We start from the raw sequence: 22,275 nt of genomic DNA, 5'->3' as shown, positions 1-22,275 counted from the left end.
AAAATCGTCCTTCACGACAGGGCGAACGGGAACCTGCGGCTGACAGAGCCCTGTGCTTGCGGCTGTGTCTCCGCACGCTCCCATCTTAGTCAACTCCTGGAAACGTCCTGGTTTCTTTTTCACCCCCGAATTATTTTTATTCCCGCTCAAGGACCAGGCTGAGGTTTCGCCAGAGCCTGGACGGCATTACCTCGGGATGGGAATTCAAGCGGTGACTTCAGCACGGGCGGACGAAAACGAAGCGCGGAGGCCCCACCGCCGGGAGGCCGGGGAGCGCCCCGAGGGCTCGTTGCCAGCGCCGCCCGGCCGCGGCCTCCCGCGGGGCAGCCCGGCCCTCCCCGCCGCCCCGGCCCTCCCCGCCGCCGCCCCCGGCCCTCCCGCGGCGAAGCTCCCCGGCGGCTCCCCTCAAACTTCCCAGCCCGGAGCCCCCCGACGGCGGGTCCCTCTCCCCTCCGCGCCCGGCCATCCCCCGGCGGACCGGGCGGCGGGGCGGTGCCTCCCCCGGCCCGGCCCTGCCCGGCCCTGCCCGGCCCGGCGGAGGCGGTGGGCGGCTCCTGCGGCCGCTGCATAAACCGGCGGCCCCTCCCGCCAGCCCCGCTGGACGGCGGGGAGGAGACCGGTGCTCCCGCGGGAGCCGGGCGGAGGCTGCGGCGGCTCCTCTCCAGCCGCGGGGCTGTGCCGGGTGGCAGCGGCGGGGCGGGGAGCTGCGGGGCACGGGCGCGCCGCCTCCGCCTCCCGGCTGCCGCGGCCTCGCTCGCACGGTAGCGGCGGCGGCGGCGGCAGCGGCGGGCTCCGGCGGGCTCCCCCCATTGTCTGCCCGCGGGCGGAGGGCTGCGCTGCCCGCCCGCCCCCCGCCCTCGCCTTTGTGTGCTCCGGCCGGCGGCGGGGCGGCGCGGCGCCCGCCGTGATGCGCGCTGCGGGGCGGCGGGGAGTCCGCTCCTCCCGGTGAGAGGCGGGGAGGGATCCAGCCTCTGCCCCGGAGGATTTTCACCCGCAGCAGCCGGAGGAGGGGGACTATGGACTGAGCGCATCGGGGTACCATGGAGTCGGGCATCCGATTGAGCACGCTCTGCCTTCTCTTCTGCCTGGGGCCAGGTAGGCGGATGCCGGACCCGCGGGGCGGGCACCCGGGAGCGGGGCCGGGGGAGCTTCGCGGCGGCGATGCCCCGGTCCCCGGGCGGCCGCAGGTGCGGGGCGCGGCGGCGGCGAGGAGGGGGATGCTCGGAAAGTTGCAGTGCCGGCGGGTGGGGTAACGGCACTTTCTGGGTCAGTTACAGGCTTTGGCGTGGACCCCTCGCTGCAGATCGACGTGCTGTCCGAGCTACAGCTGGGAGGCTCCGCGGAGGGCGTGCGCCAGGTGCCGGGGCTGCACAACGGGAGCAAAGCCTTCCTCTTCCCAGGTACGGCCGCCCCCGGCCCGCCCGGCCCCGCTCAACTTCGGCCGCCGCGGTCGGGCCCCTGCGCCGCGCACCGGGGGCTCCCCCGCCGCCCCCCCAGCCCGGGGTTTGCCCGCTCCTGAAGCACCCGGGGTCCTTTCCCTTCCCTTCCTGCCCGCTTTTCTTCCACTCGTCTTCTCCCCCCACACCCCCGCTTTTTTTTTTTTTCTTTTCTCCTCTCACCCCTTTTTTTTTCTCTGACTGGTAGACGCTTAATTAAAGTACAGCAGGAACGGGGATGGCAGGTGGCTTATTTTGTGAGTCGTGGGGTGCAGTGATGAATAATAGCACCACCCACTCTTCTGCTTCACTGGGGAAACGCTAAACATACCCCAGTTCCAGCTAAGGAAATGCTCACTGAAAGTTTCATGTGAATCGAGCAAAATGCTGAAATGAAGTGCCCCGGAGGAGTGAGGCAGATGGCTGAAAATAAGACGACTGTTTTTTTACCAAGGGAAAACGGCCCTTGTGAGCTTCTCTGTCATACCCCTCGTGAGAAACAAAGAATGAGTTTTAGTCTCTTTTGGTACTTGTGATTGTTTTTTCTGTTCAGATTGGGAATAGAAATAAAATAGTAGTCTTGTTCCATCTTTCAAAAAATACATTTAGGAGGTTTATTAAAAATAATTAAACTTCCTTATATTGTAATTTGTAAAGGACTGTAAAATAACTCTCCATGGCCAGTGGAATTTATTGGCATAGGTTACATTGCCTACACTTGCTCATTATCGGTGTGTTTTTGAATTACACCTTAATAATGTACTGATACCTTAAATGAAACTGGAGTCAAGAATGCTTTCAGGAAAAAACTATCTTAATTTAAAAAAAGCCTTAAAAGTGGCCTTGAAAAGCAAGTCTCTTCTCTGAAAGGTGATTAAGGGCTCCTTAGAAACATGACTAAACAAGAGCAAGGAATATGGCTCAACATCTGGTGGAGGAAAAGCAAATCTCCGCATCAGCCTGTAGTTTTAAAATAAGGAGACTTGATTGCTGGCTTCTTGTGTCATGCCAGGAGTTTCAGCTCGGATCTGAAAGCATTGCTAGTGCAACAGGCAAGAGGCTGTGTTTCCCATACAGAAGAGTTATAATTCAAGGGAGATAAGGTCTGGAAAGGGAATTTCTTTTTCATGTTTGCATTAACGAGATAATTTATCAGAAGCTAATAGTTGCCAAAGGCTTTTTTTTTTTTAAGGTGATCTCTCTAGCGGTGTTCTTCCCCGGTACAGCCAGCGTGTGTCACTGTGGACATTAATGTGGAGACGTGTGGGCATATGCATTCAGAAACACTGACACATGCTGGTTTTAAACACCCGTGGTGGGCTTGTGGCTGCAGAACAGGGTCCTCCGTTAAGGGGGCGACTGCTTAGAATGGTGACAAAATTGTGTGGCTCTGGGGTTCGTGTCCTAAAATAGCTGTGATTTTTAAGGTACAGTTCTGAGTTGAGGCCCCATTGTGCTACAATGGGTTGGGGTGAGGGGGAAGTAAAAACTCCCTTTGACTTCAGTGGTAACAGGATTAGAGGTTTGTAAGAAAAAGTCTTTTTATTGTATGTTTTCCCAGTGTTGGGACAAAAAAATTACTGGGTTACTAAAGAATTTTTTCAGGTTGTTCCCTCTTTCTTTGTAATTATGAGAGTACATGGTTCCCCAATGGGTTACCAGTTTAGTTGTGACAAAAGGAGATAAGAGTTGAAATTTTCACACCCACATTTTCATTTTGTTGAGAGGGAGTGGGGGAATAACAAGGATGAAAACACTTGGGTCTAAACGGTGGTTGAAGTCGCTCAGTATCCCTGGGGAAGTCTTCAGCACCCTGCAGGACTGGAGACTTTTTTCCTGCTACGGCATAAAATGACTGCTGATTTTCTTATAGTAAATGGGGTCCTTACTGAGCAGACAGATTTTCATTTTCGAACTTGCATTTAGAATTAGAGAAATTTCCTTCCTTGATCAGACCACTGGGTTCACTTAGTCATTTTTGTTCTGCTCGTAGAGCTCACACTGTAGGAACATTGCTGCAATGTATGCCTCTTAACGTATGTATTTGCAGTGTGTGAATTTTCATATATATGTACGTGCTGACTTTAAATTTGGTTTTTGCCTATGTCTTTTTTCCTTATTCCAGCTAAAGCCTTAGTCCTAGGCACAAATGATTTTGTGAAAAGGACACAAATGACTTTAAATGATCTGTGACCTTACTCTGGAAGTTTTAACTTGTGATCCTTAGCCTTTTGGTTTCTTAAGATATTGAATCTTTTCCTGTACCATATACATATTTATGACACTTTAGTATATTCCCTTTTTTGATAGACCACATTCTCAACTGGTGTAAAGCCTTACTTTACATTATGCTTAAGACATACGGAAAGCCTAAATGCTGTTCTTTATTTTAGAAAGAAATTATGAAAGCGGCAAGTTGAACTGCCAACAGGTAACAGACAATTAAAGATATATGATGGGAAAATTGTACATACAGCTAAAGCAGAATATTCTCTTTCCTTCTGTTCCTAGATGAAAAGTCAGTTTTGACTGCGTAATTAGTTGTAGCATCAATTTTCAATACAAGGGTTTTAGCATCTAATTGGCTGTTCTGACATTCTTCTTTGCGTAATTGATTTTCAAAGGTACTTATATTTCTAGGCCATAGAACACAGTAAGCGGTTACTCTGTGAAGGTAGTTTTAGTCTGTTATAGTCTATTCAAGAGCATTTACATTGCTCCTTTTATGGTTCCTGATTTAGAAATAACTCTAGCCATTTGAAATTTGCAGTCACTTGGACTTTCTTTTTGTGTACCAACCTGCTCTGTCACTGTACAAATCTTATAGAAAGTATCAGACTTGGGAAACAGAACTCTTCCCACTGACTTGGGCTGAGGCCAACTGTACAAGGTTCAACAAGGCCAAGTGCTGGGTCCTGCATGTGGGTCACAACAACCCGGTGCAATGCTACAGGCTTGGGGAGGAGTGCCTGGAAAGCTGCCTGGCAGAAAAGGACCTGGGGGTGTTGGTCAACAGCTGGCTGAATATGAGCCGACAGTGTGCCCAGGTGGCCAGGAAGGCCAGTAGCATCCTGGCTTCTATCAGAAACGGTGTGGCCAGCAGGACTAGGGAAGCAATTGTCCCCCTGTACTCAGCACTGGTGAGGCTGCACCAGGGAAGGTTTAGATTGGATATCAGAAAAAATTTCTTCACCAAAAGGGCTGTCAGGCACTGGAACAGGCTGCCCGGGGAAGTGGTTGAGTCCCTATCCCTGGAGGTATTTAAAAGATGGGTAGATGTGGTTCTTGGGGACATGGTTTAGTGGTGGACTTGGCAGTGCTAGGTTAACGGTTGGACTTGATGGTCTTAAAGGTCTCTTCCAACCTAAACAATTCTATGATTCTATGACTTCAGCAGGATTAGATGCTGTGGTCTTGAATTTTAAAGCTTTTTAGGTGCCTGATGCTCCTTGGTTGTAGTGGATGGTAGCACCTGAATGCCACTGTAATCTGGCTCGAGTTAGCTGCAGGGACTTCTCTTTCTGGAAAAGTGTGATTTGCAAAGTAATTGTAAAATGTTCCAGTGTAGCTTGTGGGAAGATACAATTATGAACAGAAAACAGGAGGAAGTCTTCCAAAATGTTAGTGTTGCTCTATGTGAACATCTGCCAGCACTTCCTAGCCAACAGCAGATATTATTATGTCAAAATATGTGGAGAGGAAAATTATTCCTCTTCTGGTCAGAGCAGCAGAACAGAAGTCAGAATATCTACACCACAAACTTCTCTGTGTTGGTGACTGTTTACATAAGTCAGCAAAATTTTCAATACCTTAATTTTCCTTTTGCAAAACAGGAATGACACTAAAGGTGAAGCCCAAATTAGGTGGGTGGATTGAAGTGTAATTAATGTGTTTGAAGAAGGCTTTTGGAGAAATACCAGTTGTCATTCTTATAATTGTTTCTTTGTAAATATACTGCATTAATACAATTTGAGGAAGTCGGTAGAGATGAAAGTCAATGTGGCCATTTTCCTATGCAAACATAAACATCATACTGCTGCAAGAGCCCTTGTTGCATATGTAACTGCATGGAAATTTAAAAAAGCAGACAAGACCACCAACAACAGAGGCTGGAGGGTGTTGAGGGTTTTCAATGGGTCAGACATATCTGACTTAAGTCTGTGCTCAGGAGACTTAATGTTAAGCACATCCAAGGTCCCACTGAAGCCAGGTATTTCACCTTGCAATAGGAAAGGGTGTTCTGAGGTGTGATAATCTAAATAAAGGCTGAATGTATATAAATATATATATACTTACAAATATGTCCATTAAAAGGTGTATATATGCCTCAAAGAGGAGGCTAACTGGTGGGCAGAAGAGTGCAGTCAGATGGTTACAAGCACAGGAATATGTATTTAAGGAAAAGATGAAAAAGGGCATGGCAGTCACGAAAATGTGGGAGCTTGTGTATCTGAATGCAGAACTTGGAATGTATTCAGAGGATAAGCTTTTTCTCTGCCAGTTAGGATATGTAACTCTTAATATGATTATAAACAATATTTGGATAATTCTGATGAGGAGGGACAGTTCTAGAGGCAAGATAAGGTATATTCTGGTGGGGAACAAAATGTGCTGTAAAACACCAAAGAAAGGATTTAATCTGTCAGTGTGATGCGTGAAAGGACTCAGCACTACTGTTCTTTGAATTGGAGCTTGCTGGCACAAACTGCTGGCAGAAAAAAACCCTAAAATAGGCCTCGTGGTGTAAATGATTTGTTACATATTGCTGCATGACTGGATCATTAGCCTACTATTTTAAAATGCTGGCAAGACTATATATATACATACACACAATATATGATATATATCTTGTATCCCTTTGGAAAGATCTCTGGTTTTGGCCCATGACATAATCTCTGGACATTACTAAATTAAGGAGCTAAAAATAAAGCTGTAAAACTAGATGCAAGTAAACTTTCTTTCATTATAGGAATAGGATTTACGTTGCCTATGCACTTCACGCACTTTTTTCCTTGCCACCTGTCAGTGAAACTATGGACAGATGCTTTCTCCAGGTTCCAGCTGAGCTTGCTGAAAATATTACTGTTCCCAGCTGCTTGTCACTGCCTGGGAGCTAGAGGTTACTGTCCCCACAACTTTTCCAAAGCAAGAGATCATATGAGCATTCCCATCTCTGCTGATGGCGAAGTCAGCCAGCTTCAGAAGTGAACCTGGCTGACTGCAGTGACATGGATTACAGAGTCCCATAAAATCAGCTTGCTCCAGCTGTACTTGAGACCCGAATTGTCTCCCAGAGGAGCAGTAACAGACAGCTGGGGGAGGGGATGCTAATGTTGCCAACTGGCATGCCTGACTACAGAGTGAATACCTATCTGAAGCAAGCTGGTTTCTCTCTCAGAATCACTGAGTCCTCAAAATGTGGAACCTCCAGCATAGAGATCATCTGTAGATAATAAAAATTCCCACATTTTTTTTTTTGTGAGACAAAGAAAAGCCCTCACACCTTAGTTTTGGGGAAGGCTAAAATAATAGAGTTTAATTTCAGTAAGTACTGGAGTGTTTTTCAGTGTTAGAAATGCCTAGTATAAGCAATTACTCTGTGACAATGCGGTAGCCAGAGATCCAGATTTTTGGCATGCCTGGAACAACACGTATGGCTTTCCCCCCACTGCCCCCATCCCTTCCCACCTCTGGCATGTTCCAAAGTCACCTCTGCACCTGTGCAAGCACAAACCCTTGTAGTACGGCACTGCCAGGGTGGTGATGGGTGCTGCTGGGGAGCTGGGCTGGATGTTGGAGAGCCCCGAAGAGCTGGGCTGCTTTTGCTGGGGCCTGCAGAGCAGGGACTGCTGCTGTGAGGCATCCCCTCGCTCCAAACGAGCTGAATATTCAGCATCCCCTGCCTCCTGTCAGCAGCGTTAGCAAGAGGAGGTATTTGGAAAGTGTCTGCTGCTTCAAGAGCCTGCCCCAAAAAAGTAGGAGGTAGTATGTGAGAATCCTGCATCCAGTTCTCATCCTGAACCATGCTGAGTTACCATGCATGGAGAACTAAGATGTGCTTACCCACTGCATAACCATACACTGCTGAATAATCATGAATGTACCTATTACTGGAGACTGCGTTGCTTGCTAACTACTGCCATGCTGGCTTATCTGTAAAATGGAAGGGGAAAAAGTTGTGGGAAGAAAAAAAACCTGAAATATTATGGACTTGAGATTGATGCTTGTAATGGCACAGCAGAGGGTGGAACTAGGAAATGGAAAGTGAATGGGGACCTAATATACTGGAGATACCAAGGAAACTCAGGTTTCTAGAGAAGAAAAGCTTGTAGTCCCTGTGTGTAGTCATTAGTCCGTAGCTGATACAAACTAATGTTAAGGAATGACAGAAAACTTGTCCTGTGGCATTTGGGGATTGTAACTGTCTTAATGCTGAAAGTTTCAAATAATGCTGCTGAGAGTGTGTATTAGGCATATAAAGCATCAAAAAGGCATAAGTGCAGAGCAATAAAGTTGTTTTAATTATGGCTCTCAAAATGATATCATTGTTCATTGCAAGAAAAGGTATTTTTCATAAAATTTTATTTTTTTGTCTTGTATCTTTTTTGTTTTTCTACAGTGGGCTTTTTGGGGGGATGGAAAAGAAATAAGCAGAGATTAAACATTCACTCCATAGACTTTTTTTTTTGTACTTGCATCTCTTGCCATGTGTCTTGATATGGGCTCTAGTCACCTTTCAGTCTCTTAAATTTTTAAGAGCATGGATTCTGGAAGAAGCTACAGCGTGGGGAGATAAATGATACCTGCTTACCAGTGTAGGCACCGTACCTTACCTGCCCAGACCCCCTTGGGAGACGGTGCCAAGCAGCATGGCTTCTGTGGCTTTGCCTGGGTTTGGTGGGACAGCTAACACCTCTAGCCTCTGCTACTTCAACCTTTACAGTGAATTAATGCCTGCATTTATTAGTCAGTGAGGGTTTGACTCCATTTAGAGTAATGTCGTATTTTATTGTGTTCTCATGGCCTTGACCTGGTGCTTTTCACAGCCAGGTTGTATCTACTATCTGCAATAAATTGAAGTCCCTGGGGATCTGTTTTCTGTTGGGGCAATGCTGAGTATCTAAGGCTTTTTTTTAATGAGTTTGGTTGTTCAGGTTAATTCAAGTAACCATGCTCTATTTCTACGTTCAGTATTGCCCAAAACAATTTATACTGATTAATAACAGACAGAATTGCATTTGCTTGTTCCTACCTTTACAATCAGGCCTCTTCTAAAATACTGCAAGTACAAAGCCCTTGTTGATGCTAGTATTATCTCAGGGCTCAGCCTGGCATTTGTTGGAAAGCTGAACACGAGTATGATGTGCAGCTCTGCGGCATGTATGGAAGGAGAATACATGAAGACAGTGTCAGTATGGTGATGTGGGGCAGAGCCCTAGTTAGTGCCATGAGAAGGGTGAGGATGGTTAGAGGCATGGAGGCCACAGAGGCCTTTCTCCGTATCAATGTCCCCATCAGGAGCAGCCAAGTGCAGGTGGCTTCTCACCAGACAGCCTCTCCTGGCAGCCTAGCAAGGTGCAGTGGTCTTGGTTGAAGTCAAAGATGTGATGGTGACAGCAGGACAGCATCTGTCCTGCATGCCGGAATGAACCTAGCACCTGCAGCGTGTGTGCCCTGAGAAGGGGGGGACAGTGACTCTTCTGGCTAGCTGTCAAGCACATCTTTCCATATTGCTGGGGGAGGATTGCATTAGCAAGGGGTAGTGACGTGGGAAAATCAGGTGTTGCTACCCTTATGTAATTGCTTTTGCTGTGGCATCGTTCTGTAGTCATGAAGTGTGGCTGAGACTAGCTAGGTTAATGGGTTTTTTTGTGGTTTTTTTCCCCCCACTGCAGCACGGTTCATTCTCCAGTGAGGTTTCAGAGAGGACAGCAGCATTTCCTACACATCCCTTCATCTAGATGAGTCTTAATGTCAGTTTTCCCTCCCGTTTTCTCCCTACTGTTGGCTTATATGATCTGGGTTGTGACTGATGTTTCCTACTCTCGCCCCCTCACTTCCGTTCTCCCAGTCTGTATCCTCCAGGGCATATAGGTGCTGGCTTGGAACAATAACTCCAAGAATGGTTAACTTCACTGCTTCCACAGAGTCTTAAGGGAGGTACAGAACTGAGCTTCTAAGTTATTTAAAACCAGTGGATAAGAGCTGGAGATTATATATAGCTGTCACGGGAAACTGTACTTCCATGTAGTTGCTCTTCAGTTCCCTATATTTTGTCCCGTTTGGTCATGTGCCAAGGTGCAGATCCACAGAGCAGCTCTATTCTCCTGCCTGCACTGCTAAGGTAGAGCTGAATAAGGGGTGAAAAATTATTTTTTGCTGATCTTTTTCTGTCTCTCTCTTTTGGCTAAATTCCTCTAATTTTGCCTCAATATTTAAGGAATACTAATTTTTCCATCTCAGTGTTGTCCAAAAGGTTTCTTCTAAGGAAAATCTAAGAAGAAATATGGTAAGAAAGGGTACTTCAGTTTTTCTTTTTTTTGCCTGGTCATGTTTTCTATGATAAATACTCATTATGAATGTTCACTCAGATATTTCAGGTAGCTGTTACTGAACTTTAAAAGCTTAAAACAAACTTGTAGCAAATATGTTATTTAAGTTATGGTCCCGTTTAGGGAGTAAATTTCTTTTTTTTTAATCTTTTTTTCTTTTTTCTTTATTCTTTTTTTCTTTTTTCCTTTTCTTTAAGCCATGTTTGGATGGAAAACAATGCTGTAGCCATTTTCAACACGGAAGAATTTGACAGCAAAAATTTCTCATTATTTGTTACGTTAAACAACATTTTGTTTGCTTTTCTTTTTTTAGTGCATACTTTTTGGGGGATGTGTGATCCTGATGACTTCAGAGAGAAATAAATGCTTAGAAAACTGACTTTTGTGTTGAGCTGTCTTGGGAGATGCTACTCACCTCTGTGCTGTTGCAAGGTGCTAAAGCAATGGGGATGGTATAAAAGAACGAGCAGACTGAGAGACTTCTGAAGACAGTGTTCAAAAGAATTTTAGCAGATTAACATATTTGCAGCAGCAACAACATTGCTACGATAGACTGTAATGTTTCCAAAGGAGCCATTACAATCAATACTGCTAGCGATCCATAACTGAGAACTCTTTTAGTGGAATTTGAGTGGCAATTTCCCTCTCTAAAAACATAGAGGGAGTATAATAAGAAAAAGACCTCCAGTTGTAGAGTTGTTTTCTCTGTTAGACAGGGCAATGTTTATAAGGTTTCCCCAGCATAAATGCTTATTTAAGTATAATTAGATGGTGGTAACGTCCATATTGTTTATGCTATCAAGAGAAGACGACACGTGCCAGCCTTGACTCCATGGCTGGAAGTCTATCAGTCTCTAAATACAGCTGTATAATGTTCCAGAAGGGTTCCAAAGGAACTTTTGTGGTTTTGAGGTTGATAATCTGGGTTTTAATAACTCCCTAAATATGCATTTGCGTATTGGGCCACAGCTGTTCCAAAGGCACTCTTAAGATTTCCTCTAACACTGGCTAATGTCCCTTGAACTTGAAATGGGCCCAGCTTTGCTCAGCACCCATTCAAGGAGTGGGGTAGACTTGAGGAAAACACTGTGTACCCTGGTCAGTGATGCTCTTTTTAATAATCCCTGCATACACTGTTAGCACTTGAAGCATAAGCAAAGTATACTGTAGGAGGAGATGTGGGAGCTTGAATTTTTTTTAAACTGAGATTGTATCTGGGTTATTGCATTCACTCTGGGTTTCTCCATTTCAGAAAAATATCAATGAATTGCAGGGAGTGAAGAGAACAACAGCAAACCTGATTATACAGTAAAAAGGACTGGCTTACTAAGAAAGCTTTTAAAGAACTTGAGTATGTACAGCTTGTCCAGGCAATGACAAAAGTGTTGTATGGTAAGTGTCTAGTATTAGAAGATTCTAAGAGGTTTAAGATGAAGGAATTATTTCGTATTCAAAGAGCTAGAGGTAAGAGTAATGTAATGATATTATAAGTGGAGAGGATTTAAGATAAAAGGAGACTTTCACAGTGAACTATTTTAGATTGTGGAATAGCTACCAAAAAGTAGTGGTGGAAATCTCCAGACTTTTGATATTGTAGAAGATAGCATGAAATAAAAAAATCTAGGAAACATTAGCTGTGTTGTAGTCATTGTGTGACATTCAGTTAATATGCTAAGGATGGGGTGGATGACCCTATAAGTCTTTCTATACTCTGCAAATCTGGAGTGTTGGTGGAATTGTTCCAGTATAGGGAAAGATTTTCAAAGACACAAAGGGGCATTGAATACCTAATACTCATTAAAATCAAACTGGTGCCTTTGCATTCTCCCTAAAACTGTTCTTTGGTGCATTTAAGTATATTTTAATAGTACTCAGTTAAAAGAAGCCTGCAAGAGCCAGGAAATAAGGGTTTGGAAGCATTTCTAATTTTAACTCATCCAAGCTTGTAAATTGGGCATGTGTTTAAAACCTGTAGCTGATTCACTGGGGCTAACAGACATGTTCATAGAAGCATGGACTCCATTAATACCTGATTTAAAAGAAATTTTCTTGCAGGAGAATCTGAAGTCTGGTCCTCCTCAGCTTCCTTGGGACCTCTGGTAACAGTAGCTTGAGTCCCCCGCGTACTTTCTGTCTGTCCGCCCCGCTTATAGCTGAGCTGTGTGTATGGTATTGCTTGGTATACCTTCTCTTTGATGTTCCCAATTCAAAATCCTTCTAACGTTTTCTTTTCCTGGCATTAAAACATATCAAGTGAGTGGAGATTTTTCTGAGAATGCCAGTACGGCTGGTGGCTTGGGTGTCCCTCCTTTCCCCTCTGGTGTGGTCCCTCTGGCACGCCCACCTCATTTCTGCTGGTACCTGAATTCTCTTCATGGTTCAGTCTCCTGCCTTCTCCTCCCATCTGCTGCTGTTTGCTCAGCTGTTTTCTCACTGCTGGAGAACTGTGGCTAGCAGCAGAGTTGTTGGATGTGTCTGGCATGCTTCAGATGTAATTTTTTTCCAGTGGTGGCCTTCTTCCCACTGCCTTGCTGTGCTGCTTTTGCTGTTGGGATGAAGGTTTGGGTTTTCTGGAGCTCTCTAAGTTGGTGACTGTTGACCATTCTTTAGTGTCAGAAGTTAATCTTCCATGCAGACCACATCATTATGGTCATCTCGGAAATTAAGATGGATCTCATATTAATGATTTCTTAAGCTCACCATTGTGTTGTATAAAAATAAATCAGCCTTAACACTTAGAAGTTTGGTGAAGTGAAGGCAATTAACCCTAATGTGGGTACAAAAGCAATTACACCCCAGAAAGCCAGAGGTGAAGGAAAAGCTAGGATGAGAGGTGGAAACCATTGCAAAGAGGGAGAAACAGATTCTTAATGGGGGAAAAAAGCTAAACCCTCCAGGGCATCCACAAATGATTGGGGTTGGGCTAGATGATCTCAAGAGGTCCCTTCCAGCCTAAAGGATTCTGTGAAACAGAGGCTGCAGGTGGTAGGTCCTCAGGAGCAGCATATGGGTCACAGGGAAAGGAGCTTTTGAGAGAAAATGACCAAGCAGAGATCATGAGTGGGTCTTACTGACACTTGCACAGTGAGAACCAAGTGAGGGAGAGATGTGGTCTATTGCTCAGAAGATATGGGAGTATCTACACCCAGCATGATCCTAATCCGGCAGTGCCATGGTGGGTGCCAGTCTTCTACGGTCTGTCATCATATGACCCAGTTCACTGCTGGAATATGATATATTTGAGAAGTCTGAATTGTGTCATATCTTCTGGGAGAAGGGTAGTTCATGTAATCCGGCTTGATCTACACCTAGCATAATCTGCTTGCGTGGTTTATTATTGCCATTAAGTTTGTACTTACTGTTTTTAATTGATTGGACTTTGTTTACTTTTGGTAGCCTGCTTTTTCATTTGGAAAAAGCTGACAAGACTGCTTCCTCCTCTTGTCCTCCCTCTCAGCGTGACTTGCATAACTTTTAAAATCCTGACCATGCTGTACAACTAGGGACTGGAAATAAATTCAGTCTTTTAGCAGTTCTCATGTGTGTCATGCCCTTATTACAGTACCAGTAGGGCTGGAAGGCGACACATTATTTTTCTTGTGCTCTTCAGTCTGTGTCCCAGTGTTAACAGCATTTCTTGGTGTGATATTTTTCTCTGTTAGGTCAGTTTGACACAAAGTGCTCATATGACAGTATGCAGCCAAGCATAACTAGGTGCATATGCCACAGATGGCAGTAGCAAGGAAAACAAGACAGGCTTGATTTTCTCCACAGATTTCAAGGTGTTCTCAAAGCAGCTTCTAGAAAACTACTTTGTGCCTAAAGGAGTGTGAGTGTGTGCATGTATATATACACATATATATTTATAAAGCTACAGTAGCTGGAACCTTTTAAATGTGGCTGGAACCTGTCATGAAATGAAGAAGCAGACAGAAATCCCACTCTATGCTACCTCTGCGTCCTTGTTCAAACATAACAGGTTTTATAGTGGCATTGACCATGGAGAAACCTAAACAACATCATTGTAAGTAGCAGCACTTGGTACTACCTATGAGGGAGCAAACACAGAGTCTTCAGAATTTAAAGAGGAATTGAGAATAGTGGTGCAATATAGACTAGGGAAAACTAGTAATCAAAAAAGCTATTGCATCGTATAATTGATAACCTGGAACCTATCAATCACCAGAAAGAATTACAATAATAAATACCTGGGGCAGAGCATGCCATACAGCACACATTTTAATTTCCTAGGAGTGGAATTTCTATAACAAGAACAGAGGTTGTCTTTTATGTTCGTCATTTTGTTTTTGTGTAATAGGTCCCCACTGAGTAGCACCCTCTCTCCTGGTGATAGCATCTTGCATGATGACATAGTTACAGTGAAAGGGGTAGTATTTCTTGTGGGCAAGGAACAGTAGTTTTCTGTATCATGTATGCATTTAAAAACTCCTGATAGTACTTTTGTGTGGTGCTCCCCCCCACGCTGATGCACACATTCCTTATATTCCTTTCAAATGTTCAGGAGCGCATGTTCACATTTTCTTTGGCAGTTTGGTGGGAGTTGTTTCAGTAACAATCTAGTGTGGTAAGATCTGTGTTGTTTATTAAGCAAATCAGCTGTTTCAGCCTCCTGTGCTAAGAATACTGACTTATAGTCTGGAGCCCTACACATTTAAAGTTCAGGTTTTCCTACAATCAGGTTTCTTATCCTTTCATTTGCAAAAGATTTGAAAAATTGTCAGAAATATGCTATTGTAGATACAGTCACTAGAACCTTTACTGCATTTATTTACCTCTTATTTACTTCTTGCCTACTGAGTCCAAAAGTCATGAAACCCTCAGTCATGGACCCTACATATTTTTGGAAGAGTGCACCTGGCTTGTTGCGGTGCAGCCGGGCTGCTTTACCTTACGGTAAATGGCTCCCACTGGTAATCCTGGTGTAAATTCCTTCTTTGCCAAAGGGACCACAGCGAAAGGGAGGATAAGAGATGTCCAAGTGTCAGCATTGTGGTCTGGCAAATTAAGCTTGAGATTGAGACAGCTGTGACACCTAGTCCTGATGCTTAAATGGATGTTTGTAGTGGTGTAAACCCACTGCTTGTTCTCTCTGCATCTATTTCCCTGTGTCGTATGGATCTACTAACTGAGCAAAGGTGCTGTCTGTGGCTGTTTGTATTGTGCTACTGATGCACACCACCACTGAAAGGACCTTTCCCTGATCTGTAATCCAGGTGGGGAATCATGCCGAGCAGCTGTACCGTTCATTTGACAGCTTCACCGAAACAGTTGGATTCTGCTTGTGTAGTAGGTGGCTGGGCTAGAAGGAGAGATCCACCTTCCCCATTCCACACAATGTGATCTAGTTAAGTTAGGTGTGTGTCACAAAGAATTGTTTCACAGCTGAAATCCCAAATTATCTCAGGGGTTTGGCCATGTTTTGAAAGAGCGTGATTGTATTTTAGTGGCTAGCACCCGAACAATTGCTTTGTAGACTCACAGGGACGCAAAGGAGGCTGTTTCAGCAGGTGAAGTCAGTAGTTGGGCTGTGGGAAGGTAAGCTTAGAATTACAGAAAGATTCAGCTTGATATGACTTTCCTTGGTTTCTAGAAGCAGCCAGTACATGAGTTGAGAGGCTTAACCCAGAGCTAGTTTACTCACTCTCAGACTAGCGTTGTATCATCTCTTTTGCAGAATGCTCCTAGACAGAAACAGATTTTTTTGGTGGTATAATTGTCAATTTACAGTGAATGCACAATATATTACAGCTGTAGTTTGCCCCAGAGAGTCCTGGGTTTGCAAACTCTTTCCTAAAGAGTCATCCAAGTCAGTGCCAGGAGCTGGCAGAAATGGTTGAGGGCTTGCTGCCACTCAATTATCCCATTCTGCCATGTCGAGTGGAGGGTTTTCCCCCTATTAAATATGTTCTATTTTAATTTGCATAGTTGACAATTTCTAATATTCCTTTAGTTTAAAATAAAAGTTAAAAAAGGAAACAAGCTTAGCAGACCAAGCAAAAATTCCCCTGGGACTTTGACCATGGAGAACAAACCATTACAAACAAAGCACTTTGCAATCATAATTACTTACACAAATGCACAAACTACACAGGCAAGTCAGGTCCTTAATAATGGTTTAGTTATTTCAGATCAGAAACATTGCAGCTATATTCAAGCATATGTGTCCAGGCTCTCAGTACCTTTTCCCCCTCTTCTCCCACTGTGGATTTGTGTTCTCAGCTATGCCAAAATGACTTTAAACACACAAGTATGTGGCTTGTAGATGAGCCAGAGTTTTGGCCAGAAGTGATATGATTAACATTTTTTTTAGGATATGAGTATGAACAGCCAATATAATTGGGGAACAAATGTGTCTGTTCAGAGACAGGTCCTTCTTCTAGTCTGCTGTGTCAGTCCATTGTGATTCCTGGGACTTTGCATATGGTTTAAGCTGGAGGAAGGCCCTTGCTGGATGACACACCAAAGCTGTAGGTGACATTCAGAATAGAGAAAGCTACAAAGCAAAGGCAATTGGAACCTCCCCAAATGCTGCAAGAACAAACTGTGACATTTTTCCCCTTGTTTTTATTTGATTTAATGATTTGGCTTCAAGTCAGTTTTTGTTTCGATTGTTTAGTTTCGGCTGAAGTGCATTTTGCCCTCCTCCTTTTCTCCTTCCCATCCGTTGCAGTTCTTTCTGCATACATCCTTGTTGAGCCATTTCTTTAATGGAAATAAGAAGGGAAACACACAGAATTGGTGGTCGGTGTGGTGGTGTCTAAACTACAAGGGCAGTTTGTGGGGTATCCCCCCTAAACCATCTGTAGGGTATCCCAAGGTCCTGATCATTCAACTTGGGAGATTTACTAGAGTCCTTGCTCCCAGCTTTCGTGAGTTTTTGTTCTGGTGAGACCAGGTTGTACCCAGTTTATAAGGAGCACTTGGGTGCATAAGGGTCCAGATGTACCTGGTTGGATCCTGACGTACAATTAGATTGTAGTCCCAGTGGTCACCTAGACTCGGGAACTGGGCAGTGCTCCTGGGCCTTGCAGGTCACGCACACCCTTTGGGAATGGCTCCAGTGAGAGTCTGACGGGGTCAGTGTTTACCCCATATCTTGTAGTTTTGTAAACTTGAGGTGGAACTGCAACACATTCCCCCAGACTCCCACAGAACTCGTTCCTACAGCCTTGGAGAAACCAAGTCAGGTTCATGTGGGTTTGGAAAATTGTAGCTGATCCTGTTTTGCTATTCTCTTTGAAACCATTGGGAATCTATGAGAAGGGAATGAACAAATGTATAGGAAACATAGCTCAAAATGTTTTATCAACCAGTATCTTATGTATCAGTTCAAATGAAGTGTCAGGTGTGTTTAAAAAAAAAAAGTCAAACCAATCAACCTTCCCACTGAAGCATCTAAAGCATAACATGTCTGGCAGGGTTTTGGTCTAATAAAGGTTGTTTTACGTCTTTCTATCTTCAGTTTTCATTGAGGAATGCAACTCCTGAATTTGAATGCATCGTGCTCCACTTAAAATCCTGCTGTACCCTTTCAACCTTGTAAAGATTCTGCTTTTGGATTGGCTTTGCATGCTGCCCCGTTTGCTGGGAGAAGCTTAGTCCACGGTGGTTACTTAAATAAAAGAACAATATAAAGTAAACAGTCTCAGGTATTGTTGCCCTTTGTAGGCTGTGTGAAACACCTAGTTAAGAAAAAGATTAGCCAAAAAATGTTAATATGGGGAAGTGACACAATGTGAATATATGGTTGTGACACTGATCCCAACTAGTGTAGGAAGATGAAACAAAATTGAGTTAGCCTTATTATATTTTTCAGACTCGTTTTAGCCTGCAGTACTTCTTTTTCTCACAAACCACTAGAATTTAATTTGGGTAGTTCAGCAAACCTGCAGTCAGATGCAGAATTGATTTATAGATGCTGCTATTAAAAGCTGATTATGTGCACACGAAACAAACTGTGGAGCTCAATTAATTAGAATGCCTCCTTCAAAGACTCTTCTGCAGGAGTTTGTTTTATAATTCAGTTCATACTGTATGTTTAGCTTTAGATGCACTTCAGAAACTCAAGAGCACACCCTTTGCTAAGACAAGTTATCCATTCCACTTAATAACCCTTTGTTTTTATTGTGAACTGGAAAACATCTGTAATGAATGGCTTGTCCTAAACTGTACTTGCAGGTAGTCTTTTCACTGTGCAATTTAGTATGCTGCTGGTGCTGTGTATGGAAGTTTTCCTGCTTACCTCCAGTAACTTGTTCATGGCTGCTTCCAAGACTTTTTTTTTTTTTTGGGGGGGGGGGAGCTCAGCTAGTAATAGCTGAATCAGTTGCCTGATACGGTTCCTCGTATGTTTGCATGAATGCAGTTGTCACCATAGGGATGAGGAGAAGGAATTAAAGGCTGGTGGCAGAGCAAAGGGTAGAACCACCTCTTTCTGCAGCACCAGTTTAGACTGGTGGAAGTGCCTTTGGGCCTGTGGAGTGAGTACTGTTGAAAGTTAGACTTATTGTCTTGGTTATAGTGTAGTAATTATCTTCTCATGAGCATGACTGAAATAACAATGTCTACACTTGACACCTCCAGGAGACACTTGTGGCTTTGGCGTTTGCTGCAAAGCTCTGACTGCAGATTGTCTCTGAGAGGGAAAACGTGTCCCAGTTCTGATGGCTGTTGCAAGTACAGGGTAGAGGCAGCCACTAAGTTTGTCCTCTGAAGGGCTGAGTTCCTGCAGGTCTTACAGTCAGTGGTTTTCTTCACTAGGTTTTCAAATTGCTTTGCAACGTTAGATCTTAAAAGACTCGGTTTTCTGTGCCTGTGGCCAGCTGATCACCTCATAACTAGATGTTGCAGCTGAAGGTTGACCACCACCTACTGTTTGTCTGTGTCCTTATAAATCGTTATCATTGTCAACCACAGTATGAGTTAATTCTCCCTTCCTCCAGCCTCCTTCCCCCAGTCTGCTGTGTTGTTTTCAGTACTTTTGCTAACTTGCGTGTCTCAAACCAGCCATGTGTGTTACCACATGAGCGTTATTATTCCTTCTAAAGGCATTTCCATGCTATAACCTTTGACTTGAACAAGGAGTGCGACATGCTTTGAGTTTGGATTTTTATTTCTTTCATTGTCACTTTGCATGTCATTCTTCTATAAATTAAAGATGCAGTGTTGACACTATGGGTTTGTGAGTTGTCATGGCGTGGTCAAACCAAGCACATGCAATATTCTAGGAAAGTAAACCCAATCAATAGGTATCATGGCTAGAGAGAAATTTCTTATTCAAACTAATAGTTCTCTCCTTATTTTTGCACTCTAATATCGCAAGATTTATGCCTTTGGTTTTGTGTATTAGAAATGTTCACGGTATGAGATTTCATGTAACTGTTGAGAAACCACAAATTATTATTAAATAATTAAATTATTATTATCTGAGATATACCAGTTTGATTTTCCAAGCTATTATGGAATAAGTCCAGTTCCAGTAAAGTATTTTCCTCAGGTCTTAAAATGATTACTAGAAGCCAAATGTCAAGAACAAGCCTGAATCAGTATTTATTGAGCACAGCTGGTGATCGATCAAGTACCTACCACTAGTGTTCAAAGCCAACTGGAACGAGGGATTTGCACTGTTGTGTTAGTGTAAAAAGAATGGATCTAATGGATCACAGACCTTTCAGTGGTCTTTTTTTAAGAAGTCCATCTGATTCTTGCCCTGAGCAAAGGGTGCTGTGCTTCATCAGAGTAGTAATAATTCAAAAGGCTGTGTAGCTCTTTGGTACAGCAAGTATGAACTGACCTATTTGCAATGCCAAAAGTGGGTGGCCATGTGTTTTGGCAATTTAATACTCTAGCAGTTAATGTGATGATAATATTAATATCCAGGCCTCCAGCATGATCTAATCAGGTCTTGATACTTTCGTCTGTATGCGAGAAGGTAGTGTAAGGGCATGGTGAATGATCATAGGGTACCCAGATAAGATTTTATAGATAAAAGGATGGAAAACTCTTGTCCAACCTAGTGATCGGGTAATGATTCACAGGGGTGACATGAGTAGACTTCAAAAAAGATTCCTCTGTTGCGGGTGTAGAGGCAGCTCTGTCTTTCCCCCTCCTGTCTCAGTGCAGCAATGAGGACTGGGAGGGCTCTGGAGAGTTCCACTTGACTGAGAGGTTTTGTTTCCTTGCTAAAGCACAGGCCATCTGTAGCACAGTGTTCGCATCCCAATAGCTCCAATTAGAATAAAAGTGCATGCAGGAGGGGGAGATAATTATTTATGTGTGATTGCAACTGGTCTTGTAAAATGGTAGGGGTGTTATGCATATACTTTCTTTCATCAATTGCTAATGAGAATATCATAGGAATTTGGTAGAAATTGATATTTCTTTCTAATTAGAAAAGCTGTGGATTTTATTTTTGTTAAGTAAGCATAGTCTCCATGGACTATTTTCCACTTCAAGCATAGAGCATTTATGATTTCCACTGGTAGGGTGTGATAGTAGTTAAAACTAGAAATGATACAGAGGAATAAACCAGACGGTAACTGGGACGGAGAGGCACCCTAGCATCTTCCAGGGTTCAGAGCTGTGCAGGGAAAATCTGGATTCTTGGAAAAAGGTAGTCGTTCTGCATTTCTCATCTTCTTTCTTACTGCCATTTCATTGTCTTGAGGGAAACCTGAAAGAAGTCCATTGGAGACAATGGGAACAGAACAAGAACAGCCAGGGAATTTTCTGCAATTCTACTATTTCCCACAATTCTGACATGACTTTCTCTTTTCTTTGTCTTGCTTGACTTTTTTCCCCTCCAACCCTCTTCCTATCTCCTGTCTTCCCATCGAATTCACATTTGATATGTATACCTCCTATCTTTTTCCTGCTGCCATATTAAACCATAAATACTCTGTGTCTAACTCCAATATACAGCCGTGGAAATTGATAGTATCTATTCAGTACCTTAATGCCTCTATAGATTCCTGTGTGCTCACTCTCTAAATCAGAGTGAGACTGAAGTGACCAGACACAGAAGCTGTTGGATGAAGGACCTATGCAGCTTCTTCACTATCGCATTCACATGGATGTGTGCCCTGTATAGGTGGCAGGGAGGTGGGAGATGATGATGTGGCAATCATCTTCATAGCCCTTTGTTTCCACCCTTCCTTTTTCTCCTAGCAGCTCCTGCAGTATTTCAGGTGAGGGGGAGTCAGCCTGAATTTATGTGGCTGAAAAAGCCTGGAGTGTTCATGGTGTATACTCTATAGGCTTGGTTTCTATAATCTCATAGTCTACTGAAGTCGAAGTGAAATATCACTACCAAGAAAGTTTAAAAGAAGTATAAAAGGTTGTTGGAGGGACAAGGGTGTTGTTACAAAGTAGTAACAATTATTAATATGTAAGCAAGATGATTTCCCACATTCCAGTGGTCTCAGCTTGCTCTGGGTTTTGTTCTCCTACTTTTATTTAGTTTAAATTGCACTGCTGATCGTGACTGAGGCTTCTGAGACTGCAAGCCCTTCAGGCAGGGGAGCTCTGCCCCTCAGGGCAGGCACTCTTTTGACTATGCACACAAGCGTGCAAATATGGTTTGATTATACTTCATCAGCTCATCTGTCATTAATCAAAATGAGATTGTTCTCATTTCAGTGTAAACATGTAATATATTTGTGGGCCCCAAAGCAGACTCTGTAGATGCTCTAATGATAATGAACTTGCAATAGAAGAGGATGTTGGCTGGGCTTTCTAAGCTGAGAAACCCAGCTCCCCCTCTGTGGCAAACAGGGTTGGAGGATGTGCTTTGCATCTAGGAATCCAACTCTATAGGCTTTTAATTGAGTTCTGCATCTGTATTTTCCCGTATTCTTCTGTATCTTGGTAGGAAAGCTGCTACTGAGAGCTGCAGTGCATGAGGATCCTGTGATCATGATTAGAGAATATGTTCCTTGTGTGTCCTTCCTCTGCTCTGTCTCTTGGGAGTAGATTGTTTATATTGCTAGAAATTGTTGATGCAGTTAAACTATCTTCCAGCATGCAAACCTATGTCATTCCACTCTGTTCATGTCCCTTGGCTAAAAATGAATGCTTTGATGTAATTGTATTTGAGTTGCCTTATGATTTATTAACAATTCCATTAAAATACCATGGATGTCTGCTACAGTGAGGGAGTTACGCAATCCACAGTAGAAAAGACCTGAAGTTTCACAAAAAAAAGCTTTAAATGATCTTTTCTTTCTTTTTTTTTTCCTTATTTTTGTCTTTTGGATTCGCCTTTGTAA

General features: G+C 43.6%; 1 protein-coding gene across 1 annotated transcript in view; it reads left to right on the top strand.

Annotated features, from left to right (window-relative positions):
* The first annotated feature begins 888 nt into the window (after positions 1 to 888).
* The window catches only part of NELL2 (neural EGFL like 2), a 155,529-nt gene continuing 134,142 nt past the window's right edge, over positions 889 to 22,275 (top strand). Inside the window, exons 1-2 of the mRNA XM_087766512.1 lie at positions 889 to 1,095; positions 1,272 to 1,400. Of these exons, the coding sequence (XP_087622638.1) occupies positions 1,041 to 1,095; positions 1,272 to 1,400 (184 nt within the window). The 5' untranslated portion in view covers positions 889 to 1,040. The remainder of the gene's footprint in view (positions 1,096 to 1,271; positions 1,401 to 22,275) is intronic.

The sequence above is a fragment of the Nipponia nippon genome, unplaced genomic scaffold (genome assembly GCF_047370975.1).
Source record: "Nipponia nippon isolate SJK-2023a ecotype South Korea unplaced genomic scaffold, ASM4737097v1 scaffold_3, whole genome shotgun sequence".
In the NCBI taxonomy this organism is placed as follows: domain Eukaryota; kingdom Metazoa; phylum Chordata; class Aves; order Pelecaniformes; family Threskiornithidae; genus Nipponia; species Nipponia nippon.
This window is presented reverse-complemented; position numbering and strand designations above follow the sequence as displayed.